The sequence below is a fragment of the Pongo pygmaeus genome, chromosome 13 (assembly GCF_028885625.2).
Source record: "Pongo pygmaeus isolate AG05252 chromosome 13, NHGRI_mPonPyg2-v2.0_pri, whole genome shotgun sequence".
Classification (NCBI taxonomy): Eukaryota; Metazoa; Chordata; class Mammalia; order Primates; family Hominidae; genus Pongo; species Pongo pygmaeus.
Window position 1 is genome coordinate 52,189,982 of NC_072386.2, and position 13,788 is coordinate 52,203,769.

The window sequence follows — 13,788 nt, forward strand, 5'->3', positions numbered from 1 at the left end:
AAGCAGCCTACTGAAGGACTTGACCTGTTAGACTCGCCAGTCTCCTTGAAGCCAAAACTTTGGCCTGTCTTTCACAATCAAACAGTACCTGAAGTGTGCATTTTGAGTACTCACTTTATCTCTCATTTTGTATTATTTATCTACACTTATTTTTCCTTGGTTCAATGTTTTTTGTAATCATTTTATATGATCATACTGTAGATTATTTCTGCAAGCTCTCAAGTCTTTTGGGGAATGAAGTAGAACAAGAACAGGAACAGAGTACTGTGGGTGAGGGTCCAGGCCACTATTGCAGGTGGCTTGGACCAAGAAGCTGATCTTGGTGTCCTGGATGAGAAGTGATTTCAGAAGTAGGGATGCCAGGAATTGGGAGCTTGGCTGAGACTTTGACTTGGGATACATGAAGGAGCAGATAGGGAGACAGAGAGAGAGCTCTTCCGCTACAAGAATCAGCAAGGTTTGGGGAAGGGACAGGAGCCCACATCCTACATTTTTGCAGTATCAGAAATGTCTCCACAGCCTCTTTCTTATTTGGGAGGTGGCAGAAAAGGAATTGCTTCCCACAGTGGGGAAGCTGGACTGAGGGTGATATTCTTAGGAAAAGATGAGTAAATTTTAGAATTTAAGAGGTGGGAGTACTCCAAAAATTCAAGTCATCTGACTTACTGCTCAATGAAAAACACCTTCTATGGCAATTCTCCTAGATAATTGCTTTGATGATTGTTCCACATACACTTGAAAACAATGTGTGTTCTGTAGTTGCTGGGTGTATGTTCTATATATCATATGTCAATTAGGTCAAGATGGCTAATTGTGTTGTTCAGATTTTCTATTTTCTTAATTGTTTGTCCTATCAGTTGTAATAGAGATGAGTTGAAATCTCAAATGTAATTGTGGATTTGACTAGTTCTCCTAAGTCTGCCAATTGTTGTTTAATATTTTGAAGCTATACTGTTAAATGGACACACATTTAGGATTGTTATGTGTTCCTTTAGAACTCACTCTTTTAACATTATGAAGTGTCCCTTGTTATCTTTAGTAATATTTATCTTCTGATGTTAGTAAACTGCTAAATAACTTTTGCCTGAAAACATCTATGAATGGAAACTCCTACCTCCTCTAGAAGCAGTCTTTGCCATGATTATACAATAAGCAAGTTAAACTTCCATTGGAAAGATTTTCTTCATGCCAAGCAAAATTGTGCCTCTTTGTAGCTTCTACCCATTGGTATTTGTCTAGTTTAGTAACACAACATATGGTAAGCACCATAGTTAAAAACATGAGTTCAGAACCTAAGCAGTTTGAGTAGGCTTTAGTCAAGGGCTAGTTATATAACCTCTTAAACCCTCAGTTTTCTTGTTTATGAAATGGATACAGCAATACTTATCCTTAACAAGGGTGTTAATTAGATGTCTAGAACATAGTAAACACTCAATTAGTGTTAGCAATTATTGCAGGTAACACTTCTGGTATTTGAATATAACTGGGAAGACTCCATCTAGTCTTTTCAACCCTAAGTAAAACATGCCTACCTCCTTTAAGTATATCTCACAAGACACGGTCTTCAGACCCATTTCCAGATAGTAGTCTTTGGTTATAGTTTAGTTTTGCCAAGTTCTTTAAAAAGGATAGTATAACACAATCTGTGTTCTAGGTATTATCTAAGCAGCACAAATATCCAGGGTTTTAATGTAACCTAAGGTCACGAGATCAGTTTTGCTAAATATATGATCTGCTGCTCAGTTAGGTTGGCTATATCCTTACAACCTGAATAACAGACCCCTTAGCACTTGGAGATTGTCTCCAAGTTGACTCAAGACCATCAGCCAGCCTTCGTTGTCCCTGACTCAACAACTACTAGCTGTTCAGTCTGTTATAGATCTAGTCAACTGTATTATTATCCCACCTTTTACCACCTGATACACAAGGTGTGTGCTTTGTGCGTCCTGGGTCTGTTTGCCTTCAGATCCATCTCTCACTTTTTCTTCTCTGCTCTGTGTTGCAGGAAGGCAGACTCCTGTGGCCTGTATAGCCTAGGTACATGACAGCCAATAGGAAACAGGACAGGAACACTAGAGGGTGGACGGGAGGGAGAAAGGAAGGTATTTCTCCCCTATGCTCTATACTTCTATGGCCTCTTCAGCAGAAGATGCATCTCTTCCCTGGCTCCAGATACCAATGGACAGGCCCATTGGGTTCCAGTGTCTGTCAAGTGACTTTAATCCCTGGGCTCCATTAACCCTGCCTTCCCCCTTTTCACTATAGCCTAGTGGTAGGAGCAGCTTTCTGCTATTGCTAATTTCTGAATTGCTTCCCTGTTCTCTGTTTGGCTTCTCAGTCTCCCTCATTAAAAGAATTACTATTTTCTGCTTTAGATTTCCACAGGTTTAAATGGTTTCTCTTTCCCTGGTTTGTTCTGGCTGTCTGACAGATATGTTACAAGCAATACTATAATTTCTGAAATAAAGGTGAGCTGTATGGTAATATCTGTTTTATAGTCATAATGACAGTAAATAAATGGAAAAATGTAGTTTTACATGCCTTGGTCTTAGAGGATCTATGCAAGTTTCTAGTAATCAGTTAAATCTTTTAGGACTGCTTTCAATTCATCTGTTAAATTGCCTGAAAAGGAATAGCAGGTTAATGAGTTTGTAATTCCCAGGAGCTTTCCCCCCCCGTTGAAATTCAGGACATTGTTTTCTGTTTTAAAATAATTTCTTTCTTTATTTAAAAAAAATGTATTATTTTACTCCCAGGCTTCCCGCTACTGCAGGCGGAGCTCAGGACATTGTTTTCTTGACTGCGATTTTCTTATACCCTTCTGTTTCCCCAAGGGAAAAAAAGACACTGAGATTTGGCTCTTTTAGCAAATGCTTTCCTTGGGCCTTAGAGGCTTAAATGTACAGTTGTCTTTTCACTCCTGCCTTGCTTCTCTTTGATTGTTTCCTTCCTCTGCCCTTGGTTTCTTCCTTCTTAGGGTGAAGGCCCTTTTAATGGTGGTCATGCTGCCTCCTTCCTGTACTTGCTGAAGTTGAATTCTTGTCATTCTTGGGCATTTTTTGTTGTTTTTTTTTTAATTTATTTTTTATTTCAATAAGTTTTTGGGGAACAGGTGGTGTTTGGTTACATGGATAAGTTTTGTTTTTTGTTTTTTTGGAGATGGAGTCTCACTCTGTCACCCAGGCTGGAGTGCAGTGGTGCGATCTCGGCTCACTCTCGGCTCACTGCCACTTCTGCCTCCCGGGTTCAAGCAATTCTCCTGTCTCAGCCTCCAGAGTAGCTGGGATTACAGGCGTGCGTCACTATGCCCGGCTAATTTTTGTATTATTAGTAGAGATGGGGTTTCACCATGTTGGCCAGGCTGGTCTCAAACTCCCGACCTCAGGTGATATGCCCACGTCGGCCCCCCAACGTGCTGGGAATACAGGCATGAGCCACCGCCCCTGGCCATGGATAAATTCTTTAGTGGTAATTTCTGAGATTTTGGTGCACTCGTCACCCAAGTAGTATACACCGTACCGAATGTGGAGTGTTCCTTTTTTTTTTTTTTTTTTTTTTTTCTGAGACGGAGTCTCGCTCTGTCGCCCAGGCTGGAGTGCAGTGGTGCGATCTCTGCTCACTGCAAAATCCGCCTCCCAGGTTCAGGCCATTCTCCTGCCTCAGCCTCCCGAGTAGCTGCAACTGCAGGCACCTGCCACCACGCCCGGCTAATTTTTTGTATTTTTAGTAGAGACAGGGTTTCACCGTGTTAGCCAGGATGATCTTGATCTCCTGACCTCGTGATCCACCCGCCTCGGCCTCCCAAAGTGCTGGGATTACAGGTGTCAGCCACCACGCCTGGCCCAAATGTGGAGTTTTTTATCTCTCACCCCCAACCATCCTTTCCTCCAAGTCCTGAAAGTCCATTGTATCATTCTCATGCCTTTGCATCCTCATAGCTTAGCTCACACTTATGAATGAGAGCATACAATGTTTGGTTTTACATTCCTGAGTTACTTCACTTAGAATAATAGTCTCTAATTCCATCCAGGATGCTGCAAATGCTATTATTTCATTCCTTTTCATAGCTAAGTAGTATTCCATGGTGTGTGTGTATATGTATATATATATAATATACATATATATGTATGTATAATATATATACCACATTTTCTTTATCCACTCACTGATTGATGGGCATTTGGGTTGGTTCCATATATTTGCCATTGCAAATTGTGCCGCTATAAAAATGCGTGTGCAAGTATCTTTTTTTGTATAATGACTTCTTTTCCTCTGGGTAAATACCTAGTAGTGGGATTGTTGGATCAAATGGTAGATCTACTTTTAGTTTTTAAAGGAATCTCCACACTGTTTTCTATAGTGGTTGTACTAGTTTACATTCCCACCAACAGTGTAAGAGTGTTTCTTTTCACCACATCCATGCCAACATCTATTATTTTTTTGTTATGGCCATTCTTGCAGGAGTAAGGTAGTATTGCAGTGTGGTTTTGATTTGCATTTCCCTGAGAATTAGTGATGTTGAGCACTTTTCCATATGCTTGTTGATCATTTGTGTATCTCCTTTTGAGAATTGTCTATTCATGTCCTTAGCCCATTTTTTGATGGGATTATTTGTTTTTTTCTTGCTGATTTATTTGCATACCTTGTAGATTCTGGATATTAGTCCTTTGTCAGATGTATCGATTGTGAAGATTTTCTCCCACTCTGTGGGTTGTCTGTTAACTCTGCTGATTATTTCTTTTGCTGTGCAGAAGCTTTTTAGTTTAATTAAGTCCCTATTTATCTATTTATTGTTGTCTTTGTTGCATTTGCTTTTGGGTTCTTGGTCACGAAGTCTTTGCCTAAGCTAATGTCTAGAAGGGCTTTTTCGATGTTATCTTCTAGAATCTTTATGGTTTCAGGTCTTAGATTTAAGTCTTTGATCCATCTTGAGTTGATTTTTTATAAGGTGAGATATGAGGATCCAGTTTATTCTTCTCCATGTGGCTAGCCAATTATCCCAGCACCGTTTGTTGAATAGGGTGTACTTTCCTCACTTTATGTTTTTGTTTGCTTTGTCAAAGATCAGTTGGCTATAAGTATTCGGCTTTATTTCTAGGTTCTCCATTTTGTTCCATTGGTCTATGTGCCTAATTTTATACTAGCATTATGCTGTTTTGGTGACTATGGTGTTATAGTATGGTTTGAAGTTAGGCAATGTGATGCCTCCAGGTTTGTTCTTTTTGCTTAGTCTTTCTTGCTTTGGCTATGTGGGCTCTTTTTTGGTTCCATATGAATTTTAGGATTGCTTTTTCTACTTTTGTGAAGAACGATGGTAGTATTTTGATGGGGATTGCATTGACTTTGTAGATTGCTTTTGCCAGTATGGTCATTTTCACAATATTGATTGTACCTATTCATGAACATGGGATGTGTTTCCATTTGTTTGTGTCATCTATGATTTCTTTCAGTAGTGATTTGTAGTTTTCCTTGTAGAGGTCTTTCATGTCCTTGGTTAGGTATATTCCTAAGTATTTTATTTTATTTTTGCAGCTATTGGTTGATGTTGGTGTATAGCAGAGCTACTGATTTGTGTACATTAATTTTGTATCCTGAAACTTTGCTGAATTTGTTTACCAGTTCTAGGAGCTTTCAAGATGAATCCTTAGGGTTTTCTAGGTATATGATCATATCATCAGCAAACAGCAACAGTTTGACTTCCTCTTTACCAATTTGGATGCCCTTTATTTCTTTCTCTTTGAGTGCTCTGGCCAGGACTTCCAGTACTATGCTGAGTAAAAGTGGTGAAAGTGGGTATTCTTGTCTTGTTCCAATTCTCAGGGAGAATGCTTTCAACTTTTCCCCATTCAGTATAATGTTGGCAGTGGGTTTCTCGTAGTTAGCTTTTATTACCTTAAGATAAATTTTGTGCTAATTTTGCTGAGGGTTTTAATCATAAAGGATGCTAGATTTTGTCAAATGCTTTTTCCGAATCTATTGAGATGATCATGTGATTTTTGTTTTTAATTCTGTTTGTGTGGTGTATCACATTTATTAACTTGTGGGTGTTAAACCATCCCTGCATCCCTGGTGTAAAACCCACTTGATCATGGTGGGTTATCTTTTTGATATGCTGTTGGATTTGGTTAGCTAGTATTTTGTTGAGGATTTTTGCATCTATGTTCATCAGGGATACTGGCCTGTAGTTTTCTTTTTTTGTGATGTCCTTCCTTGGTTTTCGTATTAGAGTGCTACTGGCTTCAATAGAATGATTTCGGGAGGATTCCCTCTTTCTCTATCCTGTGGAATAGTGTCAATAGAATTGGTACCAATTCTTCTTTGAATGTCTGATAGAATTCAGCTATGAATCTATGAATCTGTCTGGTCCTGGATTTTTTTTTGTTGACAATTTTAAAAGTTACCATTCAATCTTGCTGCTTGTTATTGATCTGTTTATAGTTCCTATATCTTTCTGGTTTAATCTAGAAGGGTTGTATATTTCCAGGAATGTATCCACCTCCTCTAGCTTTTCTAGTTTGTACGTGTAAAGGTGTTTATAGTGGCCTTGAATAATCTTTTGTATTTCTGTGATATGAGTAGTAATATCTCCATTTCATTTCTAATTGAGATTATTTGGATCTTCTCTCTTCTTTTCTTGGTTATCAATTTTATTTATCGTTTCAAATAACCAGATTTTTGTTTCATTTCTCTTTTGTATTTTTTTTGTTTCAATTTCATTTAGTTCTGCCCTGATCTTTGTAATTTCTTTTCTTCTGCTGGGTTTGGGTTTGGATTGTTCTTGTTTCTCCAGCTCCAGGAGGTGTGGTGTTAGATTGCCTATTTGTGCTCTTTCAGACTTTTTGATGTAGGCATTTAATGCTATGAATGTTTCTCTTAGCACTGCTTTTGCTGTATCCCAGAGTTTTGATAGGTTGTGTCACTATTATCGTTCAGTTCAAAGAGTTTTTTAATTTCTGTCTTGATTTCATTGTTCACCCAATGATCATTCATTATTTAACTTCCATGTAATTGCATGGTTTTGAAGTTTCCTTTTGGAGTTTATTTCCAGTTTTACTCCACTGTGATCTAAGACAGTACTTGATATAATTTTGATTTTCTTAAATTTATGGACACTTGTTTTGTGGCCTACTATATAATCTGTCTTGGAGAATGTTCCATATGCTGATGAATAGAATGTATATTCTGCAATTGTTGGGTAGAATGTTCTGTAAATATCTGTTAAGTCTATTTGTGGTAGGGCACAGTTTAAATTCATTGTTTCTGGTTTGAAGTACTTCTGTCAGCTTCAGCCCATTCCTGGTGTTGGCTCTTCCCATCCCCCTGCCCTGCCCAGGCCTTCAGGATGGTTTGGCCCTTGGTGTTCTTGTTTTTAGTGCCTCTTCTGCGACCCTGTCTGGAAACCTTTGCACAGACCAGTTCTCAACCCCAGCTCCTCTGAGAGACCCTGGGCTCCTGGGACCTCTCTGTTCTTTGGCCATGCTCCCGCCCCTTCCTCAGATGGATTGCCCCCAGTAATGTAGGTGCCACCTGGCTTTTCAGAAACCACAGTCCCTTATCACTGTCTCTTTCAGAATCTCCAGTCATTCCACCTCATAATTTGTTCTGTCCTTTTGAAATTAACTCTTTTCACTATATTTGATAAGAATTTCTGCCCAGACATCAGCGAAGGTGCTATAAACAAACCCATTTTCAAGCTTTATGCCATGGATCAGGCATTTTAAGATAAAATCATGTCCTTCTTCTAGTCCTACTTCATTCATGGGAACCCTCATTGGGGCCTCAGATCTATCTTGCTTCTTTTAGATACCCTGGATCAGGGTAGCCTACTCTTAGGTGATGGTCTTCAACTTTTTTTTTGCTTGTATTCCTCCTAAAATAAGTATGATGCAGTATGCTCTTCTCACCTATTAAGTTGATTCTTAGAATTTTTCATAAGTTTCTATACTGGAAAAACATATAATGTTCAGCATCTTATGAATTTTTTTAGTAAAACAATTATTTTACTCTTACATATGTATCCAAAGGTGTCTAAATATAAAAGAAGTTATCTTTTGTATACAACATCATCCTTGAAAAATACATATAAATATTTAACAACAGTATATAGCTTCAAATAGCTAGAACGAGTACATTGAATGTTCTCAACCCAAAGAAATAATAAATATTTGAGATGATGAATATGCTAATTACCCCGATCTGATCAGTATACATTGTATGTATTGAAACATCACTATGTACCCCATAAATATGTACAATTATTGTCAATTAAAAAAAGATAAAATACATTTCACATATACGCCAAAAAATGGTCTCAAAAGAAGGTGCACATAACTTCAGAATTTTTTCTGCTGTTATGTCTGTTATTGCTTGTAATCATGTTTTCACAGTAAACTTAGTGTGTCAATTTCTTTTTTTTTTTCTTTTTTTGAGACAGAGTCTCACTCTGTCGCCCAGGCTGGAGTGCAGTGGCGCGATCTTGGCTCACTACAAGCTCCACCTCCCAGGTTCACGCCATTCTCCTGCCTCAGCCTCCCCAGTAGCTGGGACTACAGACGCACACCACCATGCCTGGCTAATTTTTGTTGTATTTTTTAGTAGAGACAGGGTTTCACCATGTTAGCCAGGATGGTCTCGATCTCCTGACCTCATGATCCACCCGCCTCGGCCTCCCAAAATGCTGGGATTACAGCCATGAGCCACTGCGCCCGGCCTAATGTGTCAATTTCTAAAATATATATACATAGTACAATATAGTTTCCACAGGAAAAAAAAATATGCATCTAAAACAATATTACATATTTTAAATAAGCTCTTACAAACAAAAGAATATGTATGAAACATGCTGGAATAATTTCCTGTGTTAAAAAAGGGGAATGAGACTGGAGAATGTGGAAAAAAGAGAATAAATAAATAAGACAAATAACAGAGGCTTTTTGGGTAGGGAACCTAATCTATTCAATTCCCTCTAAGTAAAAATAAATAAATTATTAAATAAAAAAATTCTTCTCTGTCTAAATTGTTTCTTTTCATTCATTGAAACTCACTTCCAATTTCACCTTCCCTACAGAATTTTATCTTAATGTAACATATTTTTGTTTGACAGATTTTGTATTATCGTTATATGTCTTTACAACAACAAAATATTTATAGCTATTGAAATTAAAACTTTTCTCTTGTGACTATGAAGCTTTAAGTGTTCAAGGTTTTCTGCATTGAGATCTAATTTCTTTTTTTTTATTATACTGTAAGTTTTAGGGTACATGTGCACAACGTGCAGGTTTGTTACATATGTATACATTGCCATGTTGGTGTGCTGCACCCATTAACTCATCATTAAACATTAGGTATGTCTTCTAATGCTATCTCTCTCCCCTCCCCCAACCCCACAACAGTCCCCGGTGTGTGATGTTCCCCTCCCTGTGTCCATGTGTTCTCATTGTTCAATTCCCACCTATGAGTGAGAACATGCGGTGTTTGGTTTTTTTGTCCTTGCGATAGTTTGCTGAGAACGATGGTTTCCAGCTTCATCCATGTCCCTACAAAGGACATGAACTCATTTTTTATGGCTGCATAGTATTCTGTGGTGTATATGTGCCACATTTTCTTAATCCAGTTTATCATTGTTGGACATTTATTTCTATTATTATTAACACATATTTGATCAAAATGTAAAGTGTTATGAATATTGATAATTATTAAACATGAAAGATGAAAATTTATTGGAAATGTGTCTCTTAATAAGATGGATATGGCTCTCTTTTCCAAATTATTCATGAATCTGAAGAAGCATATGACATGGTTGGAATGATTCTATATAATAGAATTCAGCCTCAATTCTATTTCTATTTTTCATTTTTTTGTAGCTTTTAAAGGCTAAGGAATCTTGTTTATATGAGTAAATCAATGGGAATGGAAGCAGTTTCATTACAGCAATGCCATTTCATTCTTTGACCTGATTTACATGGCAAAAATTACTCATTTTTGATTATCAGCTATTAACTTTATAAGGGCCTCCTTGAATGTTGTTGAAAGCAGAAAATTTGATACCACATTATTTGCAAAAGAGTTTTTAGTCATAACAGTTCCATCAGGTGTCAATGTTCCCAATCATTCTTTAACACTACAGAGGGTTTTACACCCTGGGACAATGGACTATATTCATGATGAGTGAGTGGTAGGCTTAAAAGAGGAAGTGTTTTAGGGGAACCCCAAGAGCCTTGCCTGGCATGCACATTCTCAGGCTCGTCAATTTTGGGAACGAGTATTTGGGGAAGATGAGGATCTAGAAACTCACTTCCTAAAACTGCCTGTGCCCATACATCCCTTGAAAAGTCTTTGTAATCCCCAAATATCCCAGTTTGATGACCAACACTATAAGGAACAAATCTCTCCGCAACTGAGAAATCCCTGGTCTAGGTAAGGAGTAGGCAGGGTGCCTCCCCAGGAATGAGAGACAGTTCTCAGCTTGAGAGAATGGGCAGAAGGCCTGGCCCATTAATACAGCATTCAGATAGAGATCAATAAAAACAGGTGGTGATTTAGGGTTGCAGATATTCGAGTACATCAAGGCATCCTGAGAATGTACAGCCTTACATTAAGGGAACTCAGACTAACTTCAGTGTTCTAGAGTTCCTCCCAGCTGCTGCCTGGATGTAGGAAATGCAATAAAGATAGAAAACAGTTACATCTAGGCTAATGGCTTTCCTGGTGACTCATTGATGGTTGAGGTGTGAGGAGGTCACTGTCCCTGTAACAACTGAGGGTCTTTTAACCAAGTCTCTGGACACTTATTATATGTCGGGTACCGTGCTCAGTTCTTTATGTTCATTATCTCTCTCAATGTTGACAACAATCCTGTGTGGTTGGTACTACTATTGTTCGTCTTCTACAAATAAGCAAAATGTGAGGTTATGAAAGGCAAAATAACCTGCCCAAGGACAAGGGTGAACACAATATTCATCCTCATGTCCAGTCCCTCTAGTTTGTCCTTCTTTGTACCAGATCATAAAGTCACACACTTTCTTGCCAAGGTTAATGGTTTTTTGGGGCCAAAACCCACAGACCCTCTAGAAGACAGTACAGACCATCTGAGGTCCAATGCATGGGAGGGGAGAGGCCAGAGAAATATTGGCATCATTTATCTCGGAGCACTCAAGCCTGGCGACCATAAGCCAATGAACAAGCAAAATCTATTTTTTATAGTTGTTATATGTCTTTCCTCAAATCACCTTTTCTAGAACAAACAAGAGTGTGAAGATTCTCTTTATATTTAGATTTTCAATTGTGCTGGAGTGGAGAGATCCCTGAATCCAGAGGAATAGGGACAGCTATAGACTTCATGGGACTCTCTTGGGCTACCCACTTCCCTTCTCTGGATCTCAGCTACTTCGTCTGCAATAAATAGGGCTTGCATTTGAGCAGTGTTTTCCAAACTTGTAACTTTTTATGATCCAAAGTAAGAAAAAAAAATTTGTACCATGACCCAACACACACACACACACACACACACACACACACACACACACACACACACACCCCCCTCAGAAATTAGTTTTACAGTACTCAGCCCTACTCTGTGATGTCTTCTGATCTACTCTGTCTATTCTCTTCCATTCATTATTTTTTAAAAGGTGGGAAACATGCATCTGGTTGCTACTCACTAAATTGATATTTTAATCCATGAATGGGTGGCAAACTATGGTTTTAAAAACTCCGGATTCAGGGTATAAACTATGGAAAAAGAGTATCTTAATAATCAAGTCAGGGATGTTCCATGGGAGAATTGTGAATTAGGCAATGCTTATTTTTCATACCCTCCCACATTTCAAGGACTAATTTTCCTGGCCTCCTCCAGTCCCATTTTATTCCTATAGGTCCTACCCCCTTTCACTTGTACTTCAGCTGCTTTGTACTCAGATGGCAAAAATTATTTCCGAGCAGATGCTTTCATTTTCTCTGAAATAGCTTTCTCCTTAAAAGCAGCCTGCTTGTTTTTGCTTGAGCTACCTTTAATGGGTTTCTGTGACTTGCAGGTCCTCTGTTGGAGAGATACTTCCATGGATTCTAGTCCTTGACAGCACTCACCTTTGACTTTCAGAGTCAGGTACTTGTAGTCCCAGGCGACCCCATAGATGATTATGCATTGGTACTGTCCTTCGTCCCTCACTTGAACTTGAGGTATGTGGAACAAGGCCTTCCCTAGGGGCAGCTGCTCCTCCAGCAAAGTGGCTCTTTCACGGTGTGGGGATGTATCATTTTCCACCTTTTGCAAACTGGCTGTTATTGCTCCAAGGTTCACATGACTTCCAGTGTCAAAGTTGCATTCCAGGGTCACATTGCTGCCATGCTCTATTATGTACAGTTCCTTAGGGACTGTCACTGTGAATAAAGCTGAAAAGAAAACAAGATATTTTGCCATTGTCTGCCTTTACTTTACATTCCAGTTCTTATAAAGTGTAACCTGAGACCCATCTCACCCCCATTTTCCAAAAGGCACCTGTCTTATCTGGACATTCCCTTGGCGAATCCTTTTTCTCCTTTGCCCCATCCATCTGGACAAGAGTGGGATTCTTGACCCGCTGATCTGAGGTGGCTCTCTCCTCCAAACATTCCCTCCTGTGCAGCTGACTGCCCTTTGCTCCTCTCTGGGCACCCCAGCAAGAGCTTCTGGTGGACAGCACTGCTTGCTCTCAGAGGCCTCTCCCACCTCCAGTCCCTGACCCCCCGAGCCCTGCAGTCGTTCCAGGTCATCTGTCATATAAGAACAAAATGCTTCCTTTCGACTTCCGTACCATCAAGGTCTGAGCTCATGTTACTTAAATACCTTCACATCCTATTCTCCAGGTTCATTTCCCTCAATCCATATTGATTAATCTATATATTTTTGTGCCAAATATCACTTCCTCTCACCAGTGATGGTAATAATAACTATTACTTGTTGAATTCTTACAATTGTCAGACACTCTGCTAACACATTGTCTCACTGAGTCTTCCCAGAAGCCAGCAAGGTAGGTAATAATATTCTATCCTTTTTTTCAGAAAAGAAAAATGAGGCACAAAAAGGTTAAGTAACTTGCCCAAGATTGCACAGCCAGAATCAGATCAGGTATTTCTAACCACCACATCATACAAGCCCACTGTAGATGCTTTCTATTCTCTGACAATAAAGGAAAGGAAAAATGGAACTGATACTTAATGTATATCTAGTATGTTCCATGCCAGGCACTGTGCTAGGTACTTTTAACTATATTGTTTAATACTGAAAACATGACCGTGAAACCTGTTTTGTCACTATGGTTATATAGTTGAGGAAACTGGCTCCAAGCAGTTCACTTCAGGACATATGTTAGTAAAGTTAAAATCCAGAGCCAGTCAGATGTTTGACTACAAAATCCGTAGTTTCCGCTCAGAGTTTACCAAAATGTGAGGGACACGCCACTAGAAGTATGTAAGATGATTTTAGATGAGGCAGAATCAAACCCTAAAGGGAGTTAAATTATTCAGAGAGGAATTTATTCCCTTTTCAATTCTATTTTAATCCTTCAATTGTATATAATTTGCAACTAGACTTCCACACCTCTAACACTGGCTATTTTTCCTTTTAATCAAACAGGAAGCTTCCAGGTAGATAACAGTATCTGGGTAGGATTTGATAACACTGCTTTATTTTCACTGCATTTATTTTTCTTCTTATTCTCTATTTATCAGTGCAAATGATACTTGTTTTTCATCTGCCACAGGGGTATATGGTTTTATTTTTTAAAAGTTGAATTGATCTAAATAGTTCTA

At 38.8% G+C, this 13,788-nt stretch overlaps 2 protein-coding genes across 10 annotated transcripts in view; one reads left to right on the plus strand and one right to left on the minus strand.

Annotated features, from left to right (window-relative positions):
• PLGRKT (plasminogen receptor with a C-terminal lysine) overlaps window positions 1-13,788 on the plus strand; it is a 280,885-nt gene that overhangs the window by 84,295 nt on the left and 182,802 nt on the right. The gene's annotated exons all lie outside the window — the stretch shown is intronic.
• PDCD1LG2 (programmed cell death 1 ligand 2) overlaps window positions 1-13,788 on the minus strand; it is an 88,004-nt gene that overhangs the window by 24,665 nt on the left and 49,551 nt on the right. For all 6 annotated transcript variants that reach the window (XR_008504535.2, XM_063649547.1, XM_063649546.1 and 3 more), the window contains exon 3: window positions 12,085-12,390. Coding sequence is in view for 5 of the 6 variants with exons in the window: in XM_063649547.1 (XP_063505617.1) it covers window positions 12,085-12,390 (306 nt within the window). In the remaining variant the exon portion in view is untranslated. The remainder of the gene's footprint in view (window positions 1-12,084; window positions 12,391-13,788) is intronic.